The 27569-nt window shown below is 34.9% G+C and overlaps 1 protein-coding gene across 6 annotated transcripts in view; it reads right to left on the bottom strand.

Annotated features, from left to right (window-relative positions):
* Positions 1-977: 977 nt before the first annotated feature.
* The window catches only part of DNAJB14 (DnaJ heat shock protein family (Hsp40) member B14), a 44644-nt gene continuing 18052 nt past the window's right edge, over positions 978-27569 (bottom strand). For 3 of the 6 annotated variants that reach the window (XM_047090955.1, XM_047090953.1, XM_047090954.1), the window contains 7 exons: positions 23385-23440; positions 21546-21691; positions 12820-13005; positions 10906-11000; positions 10014-10123; positions 9000-9172; positions 978-4647 (listed from right to left, as the gene is read on the bottom strand). In XM_047090955.1, the coding sequence (XP_046946911.1) occupies positions 4523-4647; positions 9000-9172; positions 10014-10123; positions 10906-11000; positions 12820-13005; positions 21546-21691; positions 23385-23440 (891 nt within the window). In that variant the 3' untranslated portion in view covers positions 978-4522. Of the gene's footprint in view, positions 4648-8999; positions 9173-10013; positions 10124-10905; positions 11001-12819; positions 13006-21545; positions 21692-23384; positions 23441-27569 lie in introns of those variants that run through there. The other 3 variants (XM_047090956.1, XM_047090952.1, XM_047090957.1) reach the window with 2 other exon arrangements.

Here is a 27569-nt window from a genome sequence, read left to right on the forward strand (position 1 = left end):
TGAAAACTACCTGCAGCTTTAAAAAACACATGATTTAAACTTTAAGTGGAAAAGTCTTATGTAGCTATCCAAAAAACAAAACCAAAACCAAAACAGGTAAGAAGCATTTCTTAATATAAATAAATTATAAAATACCATTTATGTGTGAGTTTCTTTCTTCTCATTGGTATGGTCAGCCAACTCAAAAAAACAATTCATTTTGAAATCGATGCTTAAAATACTACAGTGTCACTCGAAAACCTCTATTATTTTAGTGGCACTCTTAAATGGCATAGTAGAATCAGATTGGAATGGCCTGACTCCTGTGCCAAAGTGAGTAAGACTTGCTCAAATTCATGCCGGGTGTCATCACTGTGCAGTCAGTAGACAGCCCGGTGACCAGTAGTCCCAATTGTTAATAAAAACTTACTAAACTAGACACTTCAAGAAACACTTCTTACCCTGACATATTTCCACTGCTAGATACAGAAACATACAGTTATATTTGAAGTATGAGCCTTATAACAGGAATCTCTGTTTAAAATTTGAAATGGATCAATAGAAAGAATTCACACCAATGAAATTCTGTGGAATGATTTTCAAAGTTAGAAATAAGAATATCCATGGCTACTGGAAGCCCTGCTCTGTGCAAACATAGTGTGGTATATATTAAACAATCACACATTTGAGGTATTAGCTGGAAAAATATATATATATATACACCTATACATGGACACGTCCACAGAATATTCACAAGTCCATTGGCCCCAAAACCAGCAGATAATAAAATTAAATGAGAACGAATCACATACCAACAGGAAAAAGTTACACACAGGGAACTTACAAAACACGTGGTTATATAATCCTTAATATAAGGAGTATGTTTTGAGTTAATGTTTTGAGGGAAAATGTTTCCATTTACATGAAAGTGTCTATTTAATAGTAATGGAAACCAAAAAGGAAGCCTGAATTCTAGGACTGTGTTGCCTGTCAGATTATTAAAGGGATGTGTAAGAATTCCTTGAAGATCCTCATTCTACTCACTTTTTCTTTGTACTTAAAAATTAAAATCAAAAAATGTTTTATAAGTTATTGTTATACTATTCTTTCCTTTTTCATTGGTTTATAGAGGATGTTATGGATTTTAACTAGGCAACTGTCCAACGTGGCCAACAGACATGGTTTTTCAGCGACTTAGTAAAGATTAAAATTCAGATTTATTGTTCATTTTCAGGACTTTTTCTGTTCAGACAAAAAAAAAAAAAAAGATTATGATGCCCTTTCAGTTTGCTACACTCAGTATGAAGACAGATAGTAACATGGGTAGTCCTGAACCTTCATTTGGCGAAACTAAATAAATGCACAAATTCTCCTTTTGAACTATATGGTCCTCTGCCGTAACACTTACTTAACTGGAAAGATGGCTCATTTGGTTCTCAAGTCAACATCAAAAAATGTTTCACTGTCTTAACACAAGCGGGAGATTTAATTTTTAACGAAATATGTGGGAATACGTTATTAAGAATATGTCACAGTTATTAAAAAACAGATGCATTTAAAACTATTACAACAGAGCAACAAAGAGAAATGAAGAGGGTGATCATTTCTCTCACTATACACTATTTTACATACTAGTGTAGCTGAAGATTTAACAGGAAGAAAACTTAAGCATAAAAGTGCAATTACAGTGAAGGGCTGAAACTCCACATTCCTATTCTTGTGAACACCTGAGCTGACACAAAAGCAGAGTGGCTTAATGCACTGGCATATATACGCCTTAAGGATTTATTCTACCAAATCTGTGTATATTATAAATAAAAATGCAATGATTATGAAACAAATACTTATTTAAGCATTCAAATGCAATCCGTCCCCAAAATATATTATTTTTACATACTAGATGGATTAAAACTTGAATTTTCTCATTGAGAATGACATTCTCAGATTTGATCAAAATAAATTCTGAAGCTTATAAATGACTAGCACCAGTCTATCTGGGAACTAAGGAATCAAAAAAGGAGGAGAAAAGATACTATTTACTTTCCCCCAAATCCTTACAAGGACAATGATGTTTATATGTATGTATGTAAAAAGGGATAAAAATGTAAAGCATTAATAAATATAGTTGCGGCCAAACTTCTCAAATACTAGTTAGAACAGCTAGTAAAGCAATACTCAGAGATTGAGAGCTTTGAGGCAATGATTAAAATGAATAGTACAAGTTATCAAATGAAATTGCAAAGCTCATGTAGCTAAAAATAAGATGGTAAAAGTTGAGATTTTTATCAGAAGAGTAGAAAATATGAACATCCTCTATCTCAAGATAGTTAAAATCCTCTTACTTTGTAGAATTAACCCCAAATTCTAAGACACTTGGTTGGGTCTTTACACCAAAATATAGACGACATTAAGGACTTAATCTTTCCTTGCATACTTTATACGTGGCTTAAATTGTCAGGCACTCAATCAGGTATTTCGCACAGTTGTCTGAAAATTTTATTTTCTCAAACACACTCCCCCAAACATTTTATGAAATGTGACGGAATGCAGCAATGCAACTGAAATATAATACTGTCCAAAAGCCACACATGACTCCATAACATATAACTTCACTTCATTTGATAACTACATGAATCCCCTTAAAAAGCCGAGATTAAGGGAAAAAGAATCACTCAACAAGAGTTCAGTTCACATTAGCATCAATCACAATAGTGTAAATTTCCCACTAAAGCTGGAAAAATAAAAGGATGAGATTTTTTCTCTTAAATTTTTGTAAGTTTTCGGATGTACATGAACTTTCAAAGTTAATTAGAATGCTATGACCTTATTTTTTAAAAAAAATCACTCTACAGGCTCAAGAACATATTTAAATTTGTATTTTCTTTTAGCACTGCTATTATTTTATTTCTTTAAATATTTCTAAAAGAAAACTGGTTTAGCTGTCCAGTTTTCCTGGAACAGTATGCTGTTTCGTTTAACCCACTAATTCATTCAGGTATTTCTACTGATTCACCTGGAAAGGGGATATCAGAGAATATTTTTAAAAAGAATGATCATTTTAGCGGTTTTATTCAACAGGTGCTATAAAATTAACTACATTCAGAAAAAAAATCTTTAAATAAAAGAACACTGCCACTCTAACTGGCATCCCCTCACATACCAAAAAAAAACTACCAAAGATGCATTTGTGTTCCATTAACTGAGTATGAAGCAAAATCATTAAAATATTACAGCTGTTAGACTAGAAATCAAATAGGTTCATACTCAATATACAGGCACCCAAAACTTCAATTTCCAGCTTATTTTTCTAATTTATATTATGGATTGAATTACAGAGAGCTTATTCCTATTAGACTAATTGAATTACTCAATGGTGAATAGATTTTTAGCTCAGAATTTTGTAAGGATAACTTGCTATAAATCACTATTCTACCTGCTGCTATATTTCTGCTCACTGTTGCATATGGCCAAACAGATCATGCTCTGATCAAATAAGTGTGCTGTAATCTACTTATATGTTTAAGAGTTGGCAATCAGATTAAAAGGCACGAAGCTTCATTTTAGTAGTATTTTTTTTTTATTACTCATTTGTAGAAGAACCCATTTACTTGAGATCCTGCTTAAATGATAACTAAGAAAAAACTAAAATTTCCATGGGGGACAAAACAGGTGGGTCTTCTTCTTCATAAATCTTAGCAGCCTTCAATGACAGATATATAAACATTTGAGGGGCTTATAATTATTGGAATTGCAAATGACATAAGTGCAATTTACTGTTGAAGACCCTTTCTGTTTAATATCTACATAGCCATTTCCTCATATTTTCTTTAAAATCTATCAGTATAGCATTTCATTTCTATGCATGGCTTAACAATTCATAAAACTAAATAGCAAACTGATACTCTACACCAGTTCATTTATCTCAATATATATTCTGGAATATAATGGCAATATTAAAAATATCAATTCCCTCTAAGCTGATAATGCTACAAGATTTACACAAAGTTAAACAGCTTTTGTTTTTTCTTTTCTTTTTGAAAAAGTTTCATTGCTTAAACTCCACCAACATTCGACATCTGACAAGGAAAACGTAATTTTCTCATAGGACATTTATTCTATCAGTTTAAACTAAAGTGTCTCATGGAGCTAAATGCTGAAAGAATTTAAATAAAAATGTAGTAACCGGTATGTACACAAAATGATCATTCCAGAAATATTTACATGACAAAAGGAAACATGGAGAACTACTAAAACCGGAAACTGCCACAGGTGTGATAATCCTTTCTCACAACATTTTATTTAGGAATAATGTAAGCTTTTAAAGTGAAAATAACTGCAGAAGCATAACGAAAATGTTACTTTTAGTTTTCAGTTCCTTACTATTTAAAGGAGCCAGTAGGTCACAAACAGTCCAAGATTTCAGGGACCAACCATTCAGTTTCGTTGTTAACATCCAATCTTTTTCTTTAGCTCTCATGATGAAACTAAACTTACTTACGGAAGAAATTAAGAGTACACTAGAAGGTATAAACACAATCCCAGTTCATCCTCCTTTATAAATACTGGTCAGCCGCTCCAATTCTTTACAGTTGTCCATGCTCAAGGCATCTGCCTTCCTTCGGAGACGATCATCACGGTATACTTTTGCGGCATACTGCATATCTGTTTCTGTTAACAAACAAAAACATTTTGCTAAGTAGATACTAATTTACGTCACCTAGTTATTTAAACCGAAATGATGGTTAATAGAAGCCCTTCAATACATTTCTATTAACTGACTTTTTTTTTTTTTTTTAAGAAAGAAATCCAAGTATTCCTCCTAAAAGCCTTTGGAAGCCTAGCATGTAAAACCAACACAGAGCTGTTCTGGGAAGAAAATGAAAATAAAATCCTATCAACCATTTCCCTCACTCCTGTCTCCAGTGGTTTAAAAACTACTGCTCTAAAGCATCGTCTGGACCTTTCATCCTGAAGATATCATATGCTATTCAATCCTGCTAGTGGTTGTTTTTGCTGTGACCTCTTGTTAAGGGTTCAGATTAATTCATTATGCCAGGACTTGAGTAGAAAAAATTGAAATCTTGTCCTGAGTTCACTTGAATTAAAAAAAAAAAATCTTGGGGCACCTGGGTGGCTCAGTAGGTTAGGCGTCTGACTCTTGATTTTGGCTCAGGTCATGATCTCACAGTTAATGAGTTTGAGCCCCCCATCAGGCTCTGTGCTGACAGTGCAGAGCCTGCTTGGAATTCTGTCGCCCTTTCTGTGCCCCTCCCCTGCTTGCTCTCTGTCTCTCAAAATAAATAAAAATAAACTTTAAAAAAATATATAATAAAAAAATAAAAATTAAATTTAAAAAATCTTACTGAAGGAACACATAACAGAAAATAGCTTGCTACAGAATCATAGTAGTGGTATTTAGCAAATAAGTACTAAGATGTTCTTCCGTATGTGGATAGCATTACTAAAAAAAACAAATGGGAATCTTCCGAGAGATCTTCCGGGAACTATTCCTTGCTATCTTCCCGTTACTCTCAGTCATTTCACTGTTTATTAACACTTCCAAAGGGTGGGGGCACTTAGGAAAAAAATGTAACAAGACCCAGAAAAAAGTCACTTACTTTCTGGAAAACAATGGCCAAAGAAAAAGACATCAGTCAGGACCACATTCAAAATAATACTCACAGTAAGAGTGTATTCTATTGGCAAAGATCTTCAGAACAGATCTTTATTCCGTCAATCCAGCTAGGATTTAACAACTCAGTCAAAATCGCTCCATCCCTTTTATTTACAAATGAAGCATTTGTGAAATCCTTTTGCAGATGTTTCTTCCCAGATGAGGTAGATAAAACAAAGTTCACAGGGCTAGTCAACAGCAGGGTCTAGATTCCAAGCCAAATCTCCAAACCACTACCCTTTTATTCTTTCCATTACTTCAAATTATTGCTTGTGTTTTATAAAACACCTACTTTACCAATCTAGACATTACACAGTGTTAAAAGTGACTACAGAACAGAAAAACTCTGGTAAAAAGAAATCTATTGGCCAACAACCTTTCTGATGACATCAATTTATAAAATAAGATGAACTCATCCCAATCAACAAGTAAAACTTTCAATCAATGGATTAATTAGTGTCATACCGAGCTCCTCCCACTTCCATCTTCACTTAAATTTGTTAAATCTCATTTTGAAAATTTCAAACCCACGTTAAAGCGTACTAAAACGAACGCTCTAAAACCCTTTAGACCTTGATTGACCAATTCTTCACTTTTTGTCAAATCTGCTTCAGCTCTCTCAATAATAAAGGCTGTTACTGTTGTGGTGGTGATTATTACTTTACAAAACCTTTTGAGAATAAGGTGCAGACATCATGACTTTTCATTCCTAATTACTTCAGCATGTTTCTCCTAACAAGAGCATTCTCTTACATAACCACAATACAATTTTCAAATTCAGAAATTCAACAACAGTAGAATCCTCTTATCTAATGTATAGTCCATGCTCAAATTTCACCTGTCGTCCCAAGGATGTCCACTACAGCCATTTCCTCCCCTCCCCGCCCAGGAGCCAATCCAGGATCATACATTGTATTTAGTTGTCATTTCGTTTTAGTCTCTAAGTCTTTAGTCTTTTTGTCTTGTTCCACTGATACTCTTGAATGCAACCAAGTGGTTTTGTAAATAATGACTTACTAAAATCAGATTTTAGTTAAAATTTCCTTCCGATAGTAACTTTAAAAGACACACGTTAACTGTGTACAATATAGCTGCAGACAACTTGGTAAACAGAACAGATTCAAAGTCTGTGAACATTAATACCAATCCTGCCAGATTACTAAAAGATTAAACTAAAGTATGCCAAGCAAAAACACTTGGTTCATAGTATGGATAGAATAAAAAATGATTATAAATACCATAAGTAATACTATTGAACACTTACAGATACAAGATATTATGTTAAGTGTAACATATATGATCTGTTATGGTCCACATTTTAATGATGAGATAATTACGATTTAGAGAGGTTAAGTAACTTGGTCTGGGTCACATATTGGTGGAGCCAGGATCTTATCTTGCAAGGCAGTCTCAGAGCCTTCACTCTTACCATAACATTACACCATCTTCCACAAACATGAATATCTTTTCCTTCCTTCTTTCTATTTATTCAGCCAATTTCCCAATTATTTAAGGTAACAGAATTTAAGTATGCATAATCCCCAAATCACCCATATGTGGCTGAAGATTAGAATTCGTATTTGAAAGGTGACAGATCTAATGTGCTAGTCGCTCTTTTAACACAAAATACGCAGGTCTTTCGTACGTTCATTCTTATGAATTCATTAATCTTTCATCCAATTATTCATATATCCATCAAAAGTTTACGATATGCCAAGATATGCCAAGGATTGTGCAAGGCACTAGAGACCAAAAAGTGAAATAAAATGAAATAAATAAAATTTGGTGTGCTCTGTCCTTAAGACCTTCCGCTAATGGAGTTTCTCAGCCTCAGTGATATAGATATTTTGGGCCAGAGAACTCTGTTGTGGGGGCTGTCCCCTGCACTGCAGGATGTTTAGCAGACCACGGCCTCAGTCTGTTGGATGCCAGCAGCAATCTCTCCCACCCCCACCCCATAGTGACACACACAAAGTTTCCAGACATTACCAAACATATTGTGAAGCAGGGGCAAATCATTTCCAGTTGAAAACCAATAGTCTAGTATAACCTTCTCCACATTGAGACCAGACGGATTTCACAGACTCAGACTTGGAAACCAAGAAGGTTTCTAACTTTCACTTTCTCTTCTAACTGCCACTATATAGATGAGGACTCCAAAGTCAGAGACAAGAACTTTCTTGGAAGTATACAAAGGTTATGTTTTATCGACTCTTCCCTACTGGATGGGAGATGATGATAACTGCTACCATTTTTCTGGGCATTTACTCCATGTGAAACACTTTATTGTCTGATTTAATTTTTATGACAAACCCATAAAGTTGGGCATTATTGAGAAGATTACGGAGCACAGTGTCTGGACTGACTGGTTTGAATCACAGACTACCTCTATGACCTTGGACAAGTTACTAAATCTCTCTGTGTCTCAGCTTCGTCATATGTAAAATGGGTATAATAACTTCACAGTGGTGTTGTGGAAATTAAATAAGTTAATATATATAAAGTGCTTGGGACAGTGACCGAAACTAAGTATTATATAAATGACACTTAGTTCCTCTTCCCACTAGTCAGCATCACCCATTTCACACCTGAGGGAGGAAATTCATGAAGGTTAGAATATTTGGCCCTAATCACTCAGCTAAAAATTACAGAGCTGGGATTCAACTTTAGTCTGTTTAACCCCAAAGTCTACTTTATATGGTCTACATTATTATATGTAACAGTCAGAAAAACAATAACCATAACAATACTAGATTCACATGCACCATCTCTGCAAATTCCTATGGTCAAGCTTTTTATGGGTGGAACTGCTTCTTAAATTAAGGAAGCTGAGGCTGGAAAAGGCTAAACAAATTGATTACGTGTTCCCAAGGACTTCATGTACAGAATAAAACAAAATGTCAACAAAACTCATTATACTTTAAGTGTTAAATGCTCAAGCTAAATTAATGAAGAGTTTCAAACTTCACTCTGAAACAGGATGCATATTAAAATCGATGACATAACAAATGTACCAGAATTTTTTCTTTTATAGTGATACATAAAATAATGATGCATGTTACAATTGACAACATCTTAAATACAATGCAATTTGGAATTATTCACTTACTCAACCAAATATTTACTGATAACAATACATACCATTTATTAAGTGCTTTCTATGTAAACTATGTGTTTATACTATTATAAGGCCACATGTACATTAAAATGTATTGTAGTATTCAAGTACTGAGCTCCAATTACGTGCCAGGCAATTCTAGAACATTTCTGTAGTAGGGAAATCTACAATAATCAATTCCAAAGACTCTGAACAAGTTTTTAAATGTTAAACATTTCATAAACTTACTTTGTTGTCTTTCTTTCCAGCAATTATTTCGAATATTAGTCACATAATCTTCTTCCACACTCTTTTCTACTTTTTGTAATAACATTCCTTTATATTCATTTTTAAAGTCCTTGTTGACATAATAAACGACACCCAAGTTTTCTGTCTGCATTTTTATAGTTTGCCCTGATCCACTGCAAAAGAAATGCTTGATCATTATTTTTTTAATTAAAATTATACATTCTGATCCTGCTACTACAAACCAAGTTAACAAAACAACTAAAAATAATTAAAAAGTTAATATTAGTAATCATTTGTTTACGTTATTTCAAATTGCCTAAAACCACCATTCATGTAATAAAAAAGTAATCCTATTTTAATATACGTTCTTATAAGTTCTTTCAATTTTTAGTTAATTAAAGTCTTATTTAGAAGAAAGAAAAAGTTATTTCTTATTTTTACACCAATCTGTTTTTAATACTGTAAAATCACTGGCAATATGATTTTATCAAGTTTCTTGTATGTTCACTGTATTACACTAAAGTTTTCTAGAATGGATGCTGCATTAAATTTCCTTTATGTCCTGATCTTATATAAAGTATATTGTGGAAAAATACCTCATATACCAAAAAAGTAATATCTGCTTTTATTTACTTAACATTTCATAAACAAAAGAGTGAAGTGGTTTACCCCTCAATGATACAAATCTATGTAACATCAATTATAATTCTACTTTTGTCTTTCAAACTATTTTTTGTCTTTGATCTCAACATATCACCTATTACATAAATTGCTATTAAGCTCAAATACAGTACTTCTGTCTTTATCCACAATAGAACAGAAATGTAAACTAACAAGATAATACAAATTTATCACTTCAGCAACGATTTTTTTAAATTAGAAATTTTAAAATCTGGTACACTTGTAGCAATAGAAAATTACTTAAAAGCTGAAGAGAGCACAAGGCCCTTTAAAGGAAGCTAGATAAGAAACAACATTTTTTGTGTGTGTGTAAAACTTCACTTAGCTACTTACGATCTGGGATATAAGGAATAAGGAGGATTAGAGACCATCAATTGGCTTAATAATGACACGAGGATCAATACAATAATGGGCATCAGCTGGATAAACACAGAAAAACCTCCCTATAAAAAAATCATCAAAAAACAACAAATTGTAATATAACTGTAGTTGTCAATAATCCAACAGTTGTCATATATTTTTAGAGGCAGAAAGGACATTTGACATCATCTGGCTCGGTGCTTTCAAATCTGCCTGATCATACCAGCTTCCTGGAGTGATTCTTAAAAATACCACTTTCCAGGTGGAGATATGCAGATATGTAGATCTGTAGATATCCTGATTTGGAAAACACTGATATAAACTGATCTCATGTAACAGATGAAGAAGTTCTCTCTCTTACAGAACTATTTTTCCCTTGAATTTCAGAGTGGTACATGAAGCAGACGAGTGTCAGAGCTGGGGCCCATGCCTTTTGATTTCTAGTCCAGCGTTCTTTCTATTTACCTTTCCACTTCATGTAATTTAAGTGCTATATGCAATTGGGTATAACTGTATTAGAACAAGGAAAGTAACTTCTAACTTAAGTTTTTCAGTATTCTAAATTCTTTAGGACAAACAATGAGAAGCTTTCTTCAAAGCATGCACTCTGCAGGGGTATCTTCATCAGAATCATAGAACACCAAACTCCAAGGTATCATTTTGCCCACCACCCTCTTACCTTGACTTCTACCCCTGCTCCCGCAATATCCCTAAAGGACTGCCTAGTCTCTATTGAATACCTCTGGTAAGGGAAAACTCATTACTTCCTTTTAAAACAACTTGCCCTATTTTCAGACAACCCTAATTGCTTTTCCTGAACTGAAATGTGCCATTTTGAAGATTTCTAATCATATCATAAACATACATCTCCTCTTTCTTCTTCTCTTTCATGTCCACTATGTCGATGCTGATGTTGATGGCTATAACCAGCTCGTCCATTTGAAAATGAATGTACGCTACCTAAAAAATTAAAAGCAAGGTAAAACTAAGGAGAGAAACTGTGATCAGAAAAATGATATATTTTTTACATTTTTATTTAATTTTTAAAAGTTACTAAAATAATACATGTTTGAGTAGTGAATGCTTATTGCCCTTTCCTCCTGTGAGTAAAGGGTGGATAGAAACAGCAATGATCCTTCCCAGACTTTGCTTCCTTGGAGACGGAAGTTCTTTATGAAAACCTAAATAAGAGTCCTCCTTAATATTGCATCCATAGAGGACTTTGTTGTGGTTGGTTGTTTTTACAAATCTTGGGTCTTACTCTCAAACTCTGCTTTCTGCATTTATCAATGAATCACAAATACCTCTAGGAATCAAGACAGTGCTAGAACTTATTAAAAAGAAAAAAACCAAACAGCTATATAATAGAATATGGTAGACGTGAACCACAATTTATTCAAATATTCTCCTGCTGATAGACAATCAGGTTGTTTTCAAATAAGGTGACCAATCAGAAAGAGCTACCTCTGACAAAGTAAATTATGTCATAACAAGCAAAAGAACTGTAACTCAACTATCTGAAACTTGACTATTAACCCGAAAGATTCTTGATTGTTCCTATATATTTACCATCAAAATTACTAGTCTGGATAACTTTTCTGTGAGAAGTAATTATATGTCATAATATGTCAAAATACATGTTGTATTTTCATTCATTAATTTGCATTTACACATTCTCTTTCCCTCAAGGATGCTTTACAAAATGCCCTGTCAACGACCACAATCTTTCTCAATAATATTCAGGCAGGGCCATCAGGCCAAATTATATTGCTACATTCATGAAGATTCTCCTAATTTTGAATCGAATGTTTAACTTAATACCTTAAATAAATGATGTCAACATTACTGGAGCTATAATTTTAACTATCTTACAGGAGCTATACAGTTAGAGAACATTAATTCTCACACAACTCATAGTAAATAAAGTAGCATTCAATACAACTTATGCTGGTACTATAAAATCTATTCATTTAGTAGTACTTCTACAATATTTTACTTTGATAGCCTAATTCAACCAATTATTTCTATCTTAAAATAATTTTTATTTTATTTATTTTAATTTTTTTTAATGTTTTTTATTTATTTTTGGGACAGAGAGAGACAGAGCATGAACGGGGGAGGGGCAGAGAGAGAGGGAGACACAGAATCGGAAGCAGGCTCCAGGCTCTGAGCCATCAGCCCAGAGCCCGACACGGGGCTCAAACTCACGGACCGCGAGATCGTGACCTGAGCCGAAGTCGGACGCTTAACCGACTGAGCCACCCAGGCGCCCCTATCTTAAAATAATTTTAAAAACCTACTTACTTTATATATAACCTATGAATCAAATATTTTAATATTTCAATGAAAAGTACCTCTACATATATCCGAATTAGCAATTTATAATGCGATGAATGAAATGTCTACAAAGATCTTCAGAGAACCAATGTCAAATTGTCATCTAGGGTATATGATACCTCCTGTAATTGTAATAGCACTTAATTAAGACACTGCCACTGGATCTCCTATTTATATATCCTTTCTTCAGCTTTATATAAAATAGAGAATATCTGTACTCATTTCTTTTTTAAAAAAATTAAAACATGTTCTAGAAAAAAGTCAGACTTACATTGAAGGTAATAAATCTAACATTTTTTTCTACCTTCATGAAAAGTCATCGGAGGATCATAATACTGTAAGAAATGTAGCGGAGAAAGTAGATAAATCTCTATGTAGCCTAATTGGAGGTGAGAATCTCTAGCTTCATTAAATATAATATTTACAACTAACATTAAAATACCTGAAGGAAATCCACCACCAAAGAATATATTAAACAAGTCTTCTGGAGTTATATCAGCTTCACAACCTCTATGGAAATTAAATCTACCATTGTTCTGGTGATTACATGCTTGTTCTTCATTGCCCGTGAGGTCATATTGTTTTCGTTTTTCTGGATTGCTTAAAACAGCATAAGCATTTCCAATCTCTGAAAAGGTAGTGAGTAACAGTTGGTAAGCAAAGTTTTTATACTATAAAAGACTTCCCCATATAAAAGCTACTGCCATGTTAACCGAAAAACAAACAAAAAAAAACCCATATATACAGACAAGAAACAAAAAAAACCCAACAAATCCTACTTAAGGCTAATCAAGAAATAGTAAAACAGTTAATAATTTATTTTCGTATACATTTTTTAAAAAGACTTATACATTGCCTGCCATTACACATATTATTACCTCCCATTCAAATTTTTATGAGATGGTAAGTCTCCTTACTATCTTGCATATAAAGGAATGTACATCTTACTTTCTTACTACTGTGGTCCATCCCCTAATATCCTACTTCTTCCTTTTGAATATCCTAATTTAGTCATTCATTAGAGCTACTCAAACCAATAATAGTAACAATAGTGACCAACTGCCAGGCTTTGAACACAGTATCTTATTACATTATTCATTATTATCCCTAAATTACAGATGAGCCTCCTGAGCCTCAAAAAGGTTAAGAAACTTGTTCAAGGTCAAAATGTTTGTTAGCGCAGTAAGTATACTCTATGCAACCTACACTGTTGCACATGCCAGCCCACAATGTGCTATTTTTCATTCTATTCATGAACAATTTATTCCTCTTAACACTGGAAACTCCATGAGGGTATGGACAATGTCTATGTTTTCACTGCAGTATCCCCATGGTGCACTTGTAAAATCTGAATTTGCTTCTGAATGGATCCAGATGGTCTCTAGTGTTCCTATCTCACTTCACTAAGTTTGTGGTATTTATTTATAAAGAATTCTATTTCCCTTCTCATACTCCCACGTCCAAAAGAGGCAATGGTATGTTGGTTACAAAAATGTCTTTTTGAGGTAATTTACAAAAGCTGTAATGCTTTGATCCAAGCAGGAATTACCCTAGTCTGACACTTCTAATAATCATTTCATAAATACAGCTTGCTTCTTAAAGTTGATTGTAAACCTTTCGCAATATGGGGTATTTTAAAAACACTTTTTGGATCCCATGTGGCAGCTGCCATAGGTACTGTGCAAGCAAATAGATGCTCATTAGATAGTTATTTTTGGATGATTAGATATCACACTGAAATTAATTATACACATATACTCTGGAACTTTTCTTCTTATAGAGATTCTAAAACTAAAACCTGGGATTCAGAGATAGCTTGCAGGTGGTCTGTGAATCCCAGTATATGAAAAATGAGTTTGATGGTCCATTTATCTAAGGAGATAATCCAAACCTTTCTTTAGATTCTCAAATAGATCTATGACTCAGAAATATAGCCACGATTTATAATGTTGCTCCAACAGGAAAGCATGATCAGAGATCCAAACAATGTACTTACAAACAACACCAAGGTATTAAACCATACCTAAAAGAGAAGCATATCTATCAATATCTGCCAAAGTTGTACTTCCAGTAATATCAGTTGTACTTCCAATAATATCAGTCTATATACAAATAGACTATTCCAAGTAATTTCATAATGCTGTTACTTTTTACATCATTGATATATTGGCATCTCAATCCTATTTTAAAACAGGTTTTGTTTTTTAAAAAAGTAATTTCCAAACAGCAAGCTATTTTAGAAAATCTATGTGAAATACTGTTATAACCCATAATTGTATATGTAAGACAATTTATCTATTCTAACTTTCTATTCATTTACTTTGTTCTATACCCATAATACAAATTTTTTTTCAGTTCCTTATTACCTAAAAAATTAAGCCCAAAATTTATTTTAGTATTCAAAAGCTGTACAAAATACATTTCTACCCCAGTCTCACTTCACCAAAGGTACCGTCCACCATATTCTCTTCTCTTTAATTTAACTTTAATTCTTTTATTTTTTTCTTAGAGAGAGAAAGAGGGCTCAAGTGAGTGAGGGGCAGAGACAGAGGGAGAGAGAGAAAGAGAATCCCATGAGAGGCAGAGAGAGAGAGAGAGAGAGAGAGAGAGAGAGAGTGGAGGGGCGAGGGAGGGAGACAGAGAGAGAGAGAGAGAGAGAGAGAGAGAATATCCCATGAGGGCCAGAGAGAGAGAGAGAGAGAGAGAGAGAGAGAGAGAGAAGTGGGGCTAACCCAAAGTGGGACAAGAGCTCACCCGAAGTGGGGCTTGAACTCACGAACCGTGAGATTATGACTTGAGTGGAAGTCAGATGTTTAACTGACTGAGCCACCCAGGCGCCCATTATCAAACTTTCATTCTGAGGTAACTTTAAACTTACATGAAGTTGTAAGAAATAATACAGAGAGATCCTCTGTACCTGCTACCGAATTTCTCCAAGAGCAATATCTTGTAAAATTAAAGTACTATCACAAATAGGATATCGATACTGATATAATCAGGATATCGGACATTTCCACTAGCATCCTCTCATTGCCCTTGTAAAACCACACCCATTTCCTTCCCTTCCATCCCCTCTTTAATCCCTAATGACCACTAATCTAGTCTCTAGTTCAGTATTTTTGGCATTTCAGGAATATTATATAAGAAAAATAATACAGCATATAAATGGAATGAAACCATTTGGGATTGGCTTTTCTCAATTAGCATAATTCTTTGGCAATCAATCCAGGTTGTTAGGTAAGCCAAAACCATAGTCTCTCCTTTACCTCCAATCCATGGTTTCAGTTACCCTAACCAACCATGGTGTGGAAGTAGATGATCCTCCTTCTGACTTATCATCAGATGTCAATAGCAGCCTGATGCTGCATCACTATGCCTACCTCACTCATCTCACTTCATCTTATCATGTAGGCATTTCATCATCTCACATCATCACAACAAGGTGAATGCAGTACAATAAGATACTTAGAGAGAGAGAGAGAGAGAGAGAGACCACATTTACGTAACTTTCATTATAGTATGTTGTTAAAATTGTATTTTATTGTTATTGTTAATATCTTACTGTGCCTAATTTATAAAATTACACTTTATCACAGGTATGTATGTATAGAAAAAAAAAAAACACAGTATATATAGGGTTCAGTACTATCTGCAGTTTCAAAAGTCCACTGGGAGTCTTGGAACATAACCCCTGCAGGTAAGAAGGGACTACTACAGTTCATTCCTTCTCATTGATGAGTAGTACTTCATGGTATGGATGCACCACTGTTTGTTTCGTCATTCACCCACTGAATGGGTTGTTTCTAGTTTTTGGTATTATGAATAAGACTGCTATTTACATTCATGTACAGGTTTACGTGTGAACATAAACTTTCATTTCTCTAGGATAAATGTCCAGGAACGCAACTGTTGGGTTGTATGGTAGCTGAATATTTAGTTTTTTGAGAACCTGCCAAACTAACCATTTTACAGAATGACTGTGTCATGTTACATCCCATCCACCATGTATGAGTGATCCAGTTTTCCACATCCACATCTAATACCAAAGATGTTGTCACTTTTTTTTTTAAATTTCCTTAACGTTTTATTTATTTTTGAGAGAGAGAGAGAGACAGACAGAGCGAATGGGGGAAGCGCAGAGAGAGAGGGAGACACAGAATCTGAAGTAGCCTCCAGGCTCAGAGCTGTCATCACAGAGCCAGACGCAGGGCTTGAACTCACGAACTATGAGATCATGACCTGAGCCGAAGTTGGCGGCTTAACCAACTGAGCCACTGAGCCGCCCCGTCACTATTTTTTATTTTAGTCATCAGTGATATCTCATTTGGTTTTACTTTACACTATCTCTAAAGTCTAATGAATGATGTTAAATATCTTTTCATTGCTTATTTTCCATTTGTATCTTTCCATTTGTCATCTTCAGTGAAATGTCTTTTACTCATTTTCTTTATTGAACTGTCTGTTTTTAAATTTTTGAGTCTGAGAAGTTCTTTATATATTTTAGATAGTAGTCTTTTCCAGATATGTGTTTGGCAAATATTTTCTCCCATCCTGGTATTTGTCTTTTCATCCTTCATAAGGTCTCTACAGAGCGAACTTTAAAAAAAAAAAATTATGAAATCCAAATTATCAACTTTTCCTTTTATAAGCTGTGATTTTGGTGTTAAGTATAAGAAATTATTGTCTAGCCTAAGATCCTAAAGATTTGCTCCCATGATTTTTGCTAAGAGTTAAAAAGCGTTTTATAGTTTATGATTTATTTCAAGTTCATTCTTGTAAAAAGTATAAGATTTAGGTCAAAGTTAACTGTTTTCAACTATGAATATCTAATTGCTCCAAAACCATTTGCTGAAAAGTCTATCCTTCCTCTGTTAAATTGCTTTTGCACCTTTGTCAAAAGCCAGTTAGGTATATTTGTATGGGTCAATATCGGGGCTTCTTATGCTGTTCCACTAATCTGTCTATCCCTCTGCCAATACCACACTCTTTTGATCACTGTAGCTATAAAGTTAGCCCTGAAATTAGATAAACTGATGACTCCACTCCATTCTTTTAGTAAATTGTTCTTATTTATTCAGGTTCTTTATCTTTCCATATGAGTTTTAGAGCAAACTTACTTTAATCTACAAAAAAAAAAAAAAAAAAAAAGGCTTCCTAGGATTTTGACAGGAAATGTGTTAAATACGCAAATCAATTTGATGACACCTGACATCTTTACTATGCTGTCTTCCAATCCATGAACATGATATATTGTTCCATTTATTTACATCTTCTCTGATTACTTTCACTAGTATTAAATAGCATTCAGCATAAAAATCCTGTAAAAGGTTTGTTAAATTTACACCTAAGTATTTCTTGTGTGTATGTGTTTGATTACATTGATTCTATTTTCAGGAAGAGACCATAGAATTAGTTTAAATTTTTCTTTAAAAGTTCTGTAGGATTCTCCAGTAAAGGCATCTGATTTCTTTTTGGGAGTTTCTGATTACTAATTTAATGAATTTTTAATTTGTATCTATATATTCACTGCTAGTATACTGAAATGTACCAAATATTTCTAAAGAGAAAAATTGCTTTTTTGTATCCTAAAATCTTGCAGAATATATATATTGATTCTAAAAATTTGGGGGTGAGGTGCATTCTTGAGACTTTTTTATAATTAGATCATTTGTAAACAGGGACAGTTTTATCTCTTTCCAATATTTATCTCTTTTATTTTCTCACCTTAATGCACTGACTAGAATTTCCAACACTATACTGAATAAGTGTGGTGAAAGGAAACATTCTAGCTTTGTTCGCAATCTTGGGGGGAAGCATTCAGTCTTTTACCATTAAGTATAGTGTTTTCTGTAGTTGCTCTTTTATCAATTTGACGCAAGGCCTTTCTATTCCTATTTATTCTGTCAGGGCTTTTTTTCTGTTAATTTTTATCACAAATGAGTGGTGAAATTTTTCAAATGCTTTTCCCACACTGATTGATACAATCATGAGATTTTTCTTCTTTAGCCTGTTAATATAGTGGGTCACACTGACTGATTTTTCAAACATCAGCCTTGCATTCTTGGAATAAACTCTACTTGGTCAGAGTGTATAACTATATATACAGTATAGGTATTGTTCAAACGGTCTCTGAAATACTTGGGAGTCTTTGAAGATAAAGTAGACAGGGTATATTTTGAAGACATCCACATCAGACAGAAGGAAAGGGATCCATTTCATTCAAATATTTTTTTAAAGTATGTTCATATATACTGTGCAATTTACTCTCTAGATGTAAACAAAATATTCCCCGCTTTGAGAAACTTCAGTTACAATCCTAACTGTAAAGAACTTAAGAGTTCGTTTAGTCTATCCTCCTTGATAGCAACCTATCTTTTATTTTTAAAGCTTTACAAAACACACAAATGAAGGGGTACCTGGCTGGCTCACCCAGTAAAGTGTGTGACTCTTGATCGTGAGTTCAAGCCCCACATTGGGCACTGAGCTTATTTAAAAAACAAAACAAAACAAAAGACCCACACAAATGAAAATATCTCTTCTCTCTAATTTAATTCCCTAAACTGATTACCTCCTCTGTTTTATTCTTGAAGGAAATAAAAAGCAAATGGCGTCCATCTTCTGTAAAATGTCTTTTGGCAGTTACAGAGCGATCAATCTATACTTGCCTTTCATACAAAAGAAAAAACTATAATATTTGCTTAAAACAAACAGCTTAGTATCCCAAAAACAGAAGTTAGGATCACCTGGTTAAAAATAAAATAAAATGAGGGGCGCCTGTGTGGCTCAGCCTGTTAAGTGACCGACTCTTGGTTTTGGCTCAGGCCATGAGATCGAGCCTTTCGTTGGGCTCCGTGCTGACAGTGCAGACTGCTTGAGATTCTCTCTCTTCCTCTCTCTCCCTGCCCCTCCCTTGCTCTCTCTCTCAAAATAAATAAATAAACTTAAAATAGAATACAGTAAGATGATTCAGAAGATAATGAAAAGATCCTGGGTGCTGAATAAATGATTTCTGTATGATGACACTAGCCGTAATGTCTTCTAATTAACTACCTCTGCACACCAAGCATCTGTGAATTACAACCTAGTTTTCCACCCACTCAATGAAAAACGCGCTCATCAACCAATTCCCTATTCTGATCCTCTTTGGGATTAATAAATTGGCATTCTGATTTACAGATAACCTCCTGTGTACTGAATAATGTGAGCCTCTCCTCTAGAGAGGAACCACCTCCCAGCATGTTGATAAATATTAAGTTTCTAGTTTGCAAAGCGGAGCATTAGACTCTGAAATGTACCACATCAAAGTATAATCACCTTTGTCAAGTTCCTTCCGAATGTCTAGCTGGAGTGACGTTTATGCTGCTCACCTCTTCGAAATGTAACATAACATGTAAAAATATTGGTAGATCCACTCACTGTTATTTCAAGACTAATAATGCTACCACGACTTCAATATGAAGTGAGAGGAACGAGCAGTTTAACATTTTTAATATTAATGAAGAATTAAAACTGGAATCACTTAGCAGATCACAAACATGCAAATAACTCACTGCCAAGATATTTTTCACTATTTAAAAGCACCAACAATTTGGGGTACTTGGCTGGCTCAGTTGGAAGACCGTGCAACTCTTGATCTCAGAGTCATGAGTTTGAGCCCCATGTTGGGTGTAGAGATTACTTAAATAAAACTGAAAACAACAACAACAACAATTTTAAATTAAATGATTTTAATTCATAATGTGGAAAGAAATTATTTTTTTTCCACATTATGTGCTAAAGTTAGTGCTTTGGAGTAAAGAAACATTTTCTCTATTTTCAAGATGCCACTTTTAACTGAAGAAAACAGAGAAGGTGCTCACTGTCACAGGGATATTTTACTTCTACCGGCACCACTTTGGCAGCTGCTTTTATTGGAATATATTAATTGCCAAAATACATTGGACTTGGCAGCTTCCTTCAAGAAATAAAACTGTTTTGTAAATAATATCAACAGTATTTTGTGAAAGACCAATGGAATCATCTATGTTTTAGGAGCATTTTAAAAATTAGTGTCTCCATCCTGTTATTCCAAGACCCCAGCGTTTCACTGCAAACATGATATGCTGACTGTAAAAATGCCAAATTCTCAAGAAGAACAATCACAAATTAAAAAAAAAATTTTTTTTATGTTTGTTTATTTTTGAGAGAGTGAGAGAGAGGCAGAGCACAAGCAAGGGAAGGGCAGAGAGAGAGGGAGACACAGAATCCAAAGCAGGCTCCAGGCTCTGAGCTGTCATCACAGAGCCCGACGTGGGGCTCAAACCCACAAACCGCAAAATCATGACCTGAGCTGAAGTCAGACACTTAACCGACCAAGCCACCAGGCTCCTGGGGGCAATGACAAATTTAAGCATTTTCCTATGAATTAGAAGTTAACTACTATGAACAAATTGCATGTAACAAAATATGAAATTATAAAATGAGGTGACATTCATTCATGAAACCGGCAACAACGACAACAAAAAACCTTGAAATTATATTAAGAAAATGAGGAAGAATGAGTGGGCAAAAGGAAAAAGACTTTTTTTTTTAAAGTAAGCTCTATGCCCAACGTGGGGCTCAGATTCATGACCCCAAGATCAAGAGTTGCATACTCCACCAACTGAGCCAGCCAGGTGCCCCAAGAAACTAATTCTTAAAAAGAAAAAAAAAAAATCACCATAGTTAGAACCACATACAAAAAAATGCAAAAATTGGCCAGTTAACAGAAATATAACAACACTGGGCAAACAGAAATTCCAAGCAATTTCCCAATTTTAGACAGTCTCTATTATCCTAAAAACTCGCAAAAGCTATGTTTTGTTTCAGTGCCCTTGGAAGCAGATGGTAATGCACTAGAAGCTTATGTATACCACACACTAGTGTAGTAAACTAGAAAGCATGCATGATTATCTAGAAAAGTTACTTAGGACTTCGCCCAAACTGGCATTTTGCTCTTGTGAAGCCACACTGTATTTGTTTGGCTCTTGGTATAACAAATTACTAATAGAGTTTTAAAGGATTTTGAGGACACTTGCTTAAGCTGGCTTCTAAATGAACCAGTCTAAAGGCAAAATTTAATATTCTAAAACACTGTAAAGTGGATTCTACAAAGAGCTTAGTAAAACTGCTTTAAAAGGTTTACTTTACTTTTAAAAGCATCTGTTGCTCCAGGTGCATGGTTTTTGTCTGGATGAAACTTCAAAGCAAGCTTTCTATAAGCTTTTTTCAAATCTTCATCACCAGCATCTTTGGTAACTCCAAGCACTTCATAGTAATTTTTACATTTGTTTATGCTGTGAACAAGAGAGTGTGTTATAATGTAAATTTCGAGGAAGAACTTCAGGAAATATCTCTAATTTTTTACTTATTAGAATACTAAGAAGAACTGTCTGTGGACTATTTCCTCAGTATCAAATGATAGCTTATCCCGTTAAAGGTTATTGCTTCATTCTCTTTTTTGACCACAGACCATTCCCTTAACCTCTTTCCAGCCTATGGAGAGTTGGCCATGAGAATGTCCTTGGTGCATTTTATCCCAACTACAGAGAAGTAGCAAAGCCCGTAACAATCATGGATGAAGGACAGAGCACACACTGAGGCTAGAATGAGAGAGTGAGAATAATTTTATAGTACTCTTAAGTGCACCAAGAAATTCCAAAACTCTTCCCAGGTATGTCGTAGCTAAGGTTAATTTAATACACACTGCATTCCAAGAGTTCTATTGTCACATAATGTAGACCTCACCAAATATCACAGCAACAATTTAGTGCATGTAAAACAATTACAAGTACTCTATGGTTTCAACGTCAATGCAAATTAACTCAGTTTGGCTACTCTAAAGAGAACTCATCTGTGTCACTCTAAGAAAGATAAAACCTCATAATAATATACATCATAGGACTCAAAAATGTTTGTTACACCCAATTTTCATTCTGATGAGCATACTTTTAAAGATTACTGACATAGCTAACTAAAGGTGTTAACAGATTTAAGCCCGGAGTCTTTAAAGAATATGAAGAAATAAAATACTCTGACTGGAGCAGAGAACACTAAGACTTTTAAATGTTAACATTCTCCCCCAAACTTACTAATTTTCCTTCACTAGAATACAGTAACATTTTAAACATCTTCTGTGGAGTACTTTATGACTTTAGATGTGTTCCATGTGTGAGTCGCCTGAAGTAGCAACAGGATAAAGAGCTAAGAAATAATTGTTCACTGGCAGCTAAAGAACTGCAGAGTGACTTAAAGTTCTGAGACATGATTGATCTTATTTTACTACTGAACCTATAAGCCATCACAGTGCTTGATACAGGATAGGTTCTCAGTAAATATTTCTGGAATAAATGAGCCTTAGCCCTCCTTTTATAATGATCGCATTCAGGGGCACCCGGGTGGCTCAGTTGATTAAGCACCTGACTCTTGATTTCAACTCAGGTCATGATCTCATGGCTCATGAGATCGAGCCCCACTTTGGGCTCTGTGCTGACAGCACGGATCCTGCTTGGGATTCTCTCTCTCATCCTCTCTCGCTGCCCCTCCCTCACACATGCTCCTCTCTCTCTCTCTCTCTCAAAATAAATAAACTTAAAAAAAATAATAATGACAGTATTCAACATTTGTTAAATGAACAAAGTAAAAAAAAAAAAAGAGAGAAGACACTGTATAAGATTATAGAAATCTATTTATAATCACACATCAACAAAAATCTGTTTTGAGGTCTTCTTTATGATAAAAATAATTAAAACTGGATGTTTCTACTTTGATAATAATTATTAACATTTTATTCCATAAACATGGTATTTCCTTTGTTTAACCAGCAATATTTATTGAGCACCAATTATGTCACAGTGTTCTGGGCACTTGAGATATATTTGTGAATAAAACAGAGAATGCTTCCTGCCTTTGTAGAACCCATTCTCCCAGATATGTTTAGAAACTATGTGACAGAAAAAAAATGAAAGGGGACATTTATAGAACACCTACTGTGTGTCAGGCACAGGTCCACAATCACATATCCATGTTCCAAAATCCATAAAGCTCTGAAAAATGAAAGTTATTCTATAACCAATTTGATGCAGAAACCTGACTGAACTCTTTCAGAGGCAAAATTTGGCCTGATTGGATGTGAAGCTGCTATAGGGTTTTCATTTATCCCATTTAGGTGTGAATATGTTGCTGCAGAAATGTTACTATTAGGTTCTGGGCTGCTCACCAGAGGTTAAGTGTTGCTATGTAATGTGTAATATATGTTCCTTACTATCTTCCTAAAATATGAACAATTCTGAATTCCAAACTACATTTGGTCCACAAAGATTTCACACAGAGAATTGCAGAATCATATTATACTGGCTATTTTACATAAATTGTTTCATTTCCTCCTCATTAGATGTTATTCCTATTTAACCAATGAGAAAATCAAGGCTTTGAATGGTTAAGTTGCCAAAAGTCATATAACAAAGTAATAGAGGGGAACTGAGTTTATTTTTTCAACAAAAATTTACTGATCAACTACTTTCTGTGGACACTATTTCAGATGCTATAGTGGTGAATAAAATAGTGAAAAGAATCACGATTCACATTAAATTTACAATTGGGAGAGGGATGAACAATGAACAAATAAACAAGTAAAATATAAAGTACATCATATGGTGATAAATAGAGAAAAATAAAGTGACAAAGGGGACTAGAGAATGGACAAGAAGGCAGCTATTTTAAATAGGATGATGAGGAAAGGCCTCACAAGTAAGGACTCAAACCTTAGTCTGTCTGACTTGAAAATTCTGCCCTCAGAACCACGGTAAGGAAAAGGAACCCTTCGGACACCTGAGTAACCCACCTCTTCCTTTCTATCCCCTTTTCCTATCAGTGTTTAAACAGACTTTTCTCTCCCAGGTATTTTCAAATGTTGGTTTTGGTGCCCAGAACGTGCCTTCTCTGCTTCTTGCTTACTTAGTTTCCACAACTGCTTCAGACCTCAGCTTGGCTTTTCATTTTCTCAAGAACTCCAATTCCTCAAGACTCAGTTTGGTGCTCCTGCTGTATCTTCCCCAAAACCCTCTGGACTTGAGCCCTACCCCGGCAATTACCACAGTGTACTCACCTACCTGGTCTGAGCCCTCTTCTAGACTATAGACCTCCTGAAGGCAAAGATTATGTCTTGTTCACCATATGTGGTGAATGGATGTATAATAGATGGACGGATGGATGAATGGCCCAATTTGAAGGCAGAAACGGTTAGGATCTAACGGTCAAAGGTGGTAAGTGCTATAATGTAGTTGGCATCAAAAGTTAATTTGGGGGGTGCCTGGGTGGCTCAGTCGGTTAAGCGTCCGACTTCAGCTCAGGTCACGATCTCGTGGTTCACGAGTTCGAGCCCCGCGTCGGGCTCTGGGCTGACAGCTCAGAGCCTGGAGCCTGCTTCTGATTCTGTGTCTCCCTCTCTCTCTGCCCCTCCCCCGCTCATGCTCTGTCTCTCTCTGTCAATAATAAATAAAACATTAAAAAAAAAAAGTTAATTTGGAATAGAGGAGAACAGACTGTGGGACAAGGAATAGAGCCAAGAATATGATAGACACTATGTGAATGCAGAAAACAAAAGGCAGTGATAAAACACTAAACAATCCTAAAGTCATTATTACTTGGTTTGCATGCACAAGATGATAAATTATATGCCAGACTAACCCTCCAAAATTGTTTTGTTTAGATTTCCTGAGCATAAAAGGCTAGGCAATAGGAAAAGGCAGCCCAAGAGAGGACTGCTGGATAGGGTAGGAAAATTAGGATGGAATTCGCAATCTTCTGCAGATGTGTCTAAAGCTAAGAATTGTCACAAAAAGAGGTAGAAAAACAATTATTTCACTATTTTTTTAATGTTTATTTATTTTTGAGAGAGAGAGACACAGAGCACAAGCAGGGGAGGAGCAGAGACAGAGGGAGACACAGAATCCAAAGCAGGGCTCCAGGCTCTGAGCTGTCAGCACAGAACCCGACGTGGGACTTGAACTCACAAACCGTGAGAACATGACCTGAGCCGAAGTCAGACGCTTAACTGACTGAACCACCCAGGTACCCCTTATTTCACTAATTCTTAAGTGTAGCTAGTTCTACTATATCCTCCTTGCACTGAGTTTTTCATCACATGTTAACAAGAGAAATTTTCTGAGAAGCCAGCAGAGAGGTATAAAGTTGACATCACCAGTGGACAGGCTGCAGACTACTCCATTATTTCAAGTAAGGCTCCAAATACACTCATTTACTTAATATTTCACACATGAATGAATTACCATTCATATATTTATTTCAATTTATATTTTTGATCATTGTGCCTTCACCAACTCAATGCATTTGCCATACTTTATATATATATATATATATATATATATATATATGTGTGTGTGTGTGTGTGTGTATATATACATATATATAGTTCACTCCTTGCTTAAAGTTTCAAGCGTTCTTCTCTATCTTCACCAAAGAATTTTTTTAAAAAGAAAGAAATAAACAAGAAAATAAATTAAGAAGAGGTAATCTATTACCTCCTCTGGAAGGAGATATGAACAACCAGTCCAGAAAGATCTGACTGCAAGCTCAACAACTGAGAAGTCAGTCTGGTGCAGCCTTTACATCTTCCTTTACGTGCATGAAAGCGTAGTGCGTAGGGCAGGACGGTCCTCTCTCAATTATTTTTTTCACGTTATAGCTGATCATTTGAATAGACTCCAAATTTAACTGGTGTTTAGGGAAATAGCTGTTCATCCCTGAGACAAAGGACTATTTATTTTATAAGTTTAGCAAAATGATTTCTTTTCATCTACAGAGCTAGAGCTTAAATCAAATCCTAATCAAATCCCCATAATTCAAATGACTTAATAATTGTAACACAAGCGTTCCTAATTGATAAATAGAAAGATGACCCAGTTAGTTAATGCTTTCACACTGATCTGGTAAATTTTTAAAATAAAAGATGGGCATTTCTTGAGAAATTCAAAACCTCTTCGCATTAGATCCTTGACACTTCTTCTCAATAATTTTTCAATAGATTTCAACTCAAAGACAACAAACAGGGTTTAGCCACACAGAATATTAGCTTTACAAAGTGATATACTTTTTCTTCAGTCTTACTGTAAGCTAGCTCGTACTTATGCAATGGCTGCAGTATTATTGCATGGCTTCTCCCATTGAGCCAAACTGTCACTGAGCAACTTGTTTGCATAATCGTGCTACCACAAGATAACATGGCTTTCTTCAGAAAAAAATCCCCTGTGTATAGGTAAAACAAAAAACAAAAACATACAGCATGTAAGTGTTTGCTGGTGATCTGTTACCTTACTAAAGCAACACTTACAAGGGCTACTGTAATGAATAAGTGTTACATAATTCAGCTAAGCAACTCATGTAAGGTACCAACTGAAGTATTTTGAATAACTTAGGGATTCTACTAAAGAATGTTCCAATCATATTTAGTCCTCAAAGGAAAAAAAAAACTGCATTTAATAAAAAAAGGGATAATAAAATTATTGACCAGAGAAACAATCCCTAATACAGCTATACTACTAAGCTAATACTTATACCCAATAAGAATTCATGGTCTCAAACTTGGCTGGGCCTCAACGCTAACCAGCGACGCTTCTGTTCCCTTTGCCTTTCTTCTCTGTAAATTTTCCATCCTTGTACCACTCTCCTCAAGCTTTCAATCTCATCTCTTTTCTCCTAACTCCCAGAGGATAACCTCATCTCCAATTTCACAGAGAGTATAGAAGCCAACAGACAGAAACTTCCTCAACATTGTGTCTGCATCTTTCCAATGCTGGCCCTATGCAATGTGTATCTGTACCCACTATCATCTTTCATTCCTCCATTCTCAAATGTCCCCATGCCTAAATACTCAAAGAGACAGCAAAACAAAGCACTGTTCTTCCTTCCTTATTTCTACTATGACCTGAACTACTCCTCTTTTCCTTTCCAACTGAGAGCAGAGGAAATGAAGAAAAAAGATTCTTAAAGAATAGTGCTAGATTAGGGGATTCCTATGCTCCCAAACTTTCAACTCTCTTTTGGTGATATTTCAAAACATGTAAGTGGTTCTATAGCCTTTTAAAAGAAATCACAAAAATGATTCTAAATAGAAATCACATATAATACAATTAACTTCATTTAGGTCTTTCATTA

This window comes from Lynx rufus, unplaced genomic scaffold (genome assembly GCF_022079265.1).
Source record: "Lynx rufus isolate CCGP_SWC_20201006 ecotype Redwood Valley unplaced genomic scaffold, mLynRuf1.p SCAF_3, whole genome shotgun sequence".
Classification (NCBI taxonomy): Eukaryota; Metazoa; Chordata; class Mammalia; order Carnivora; family Felidae; genus Lynx; species Lynx rufus.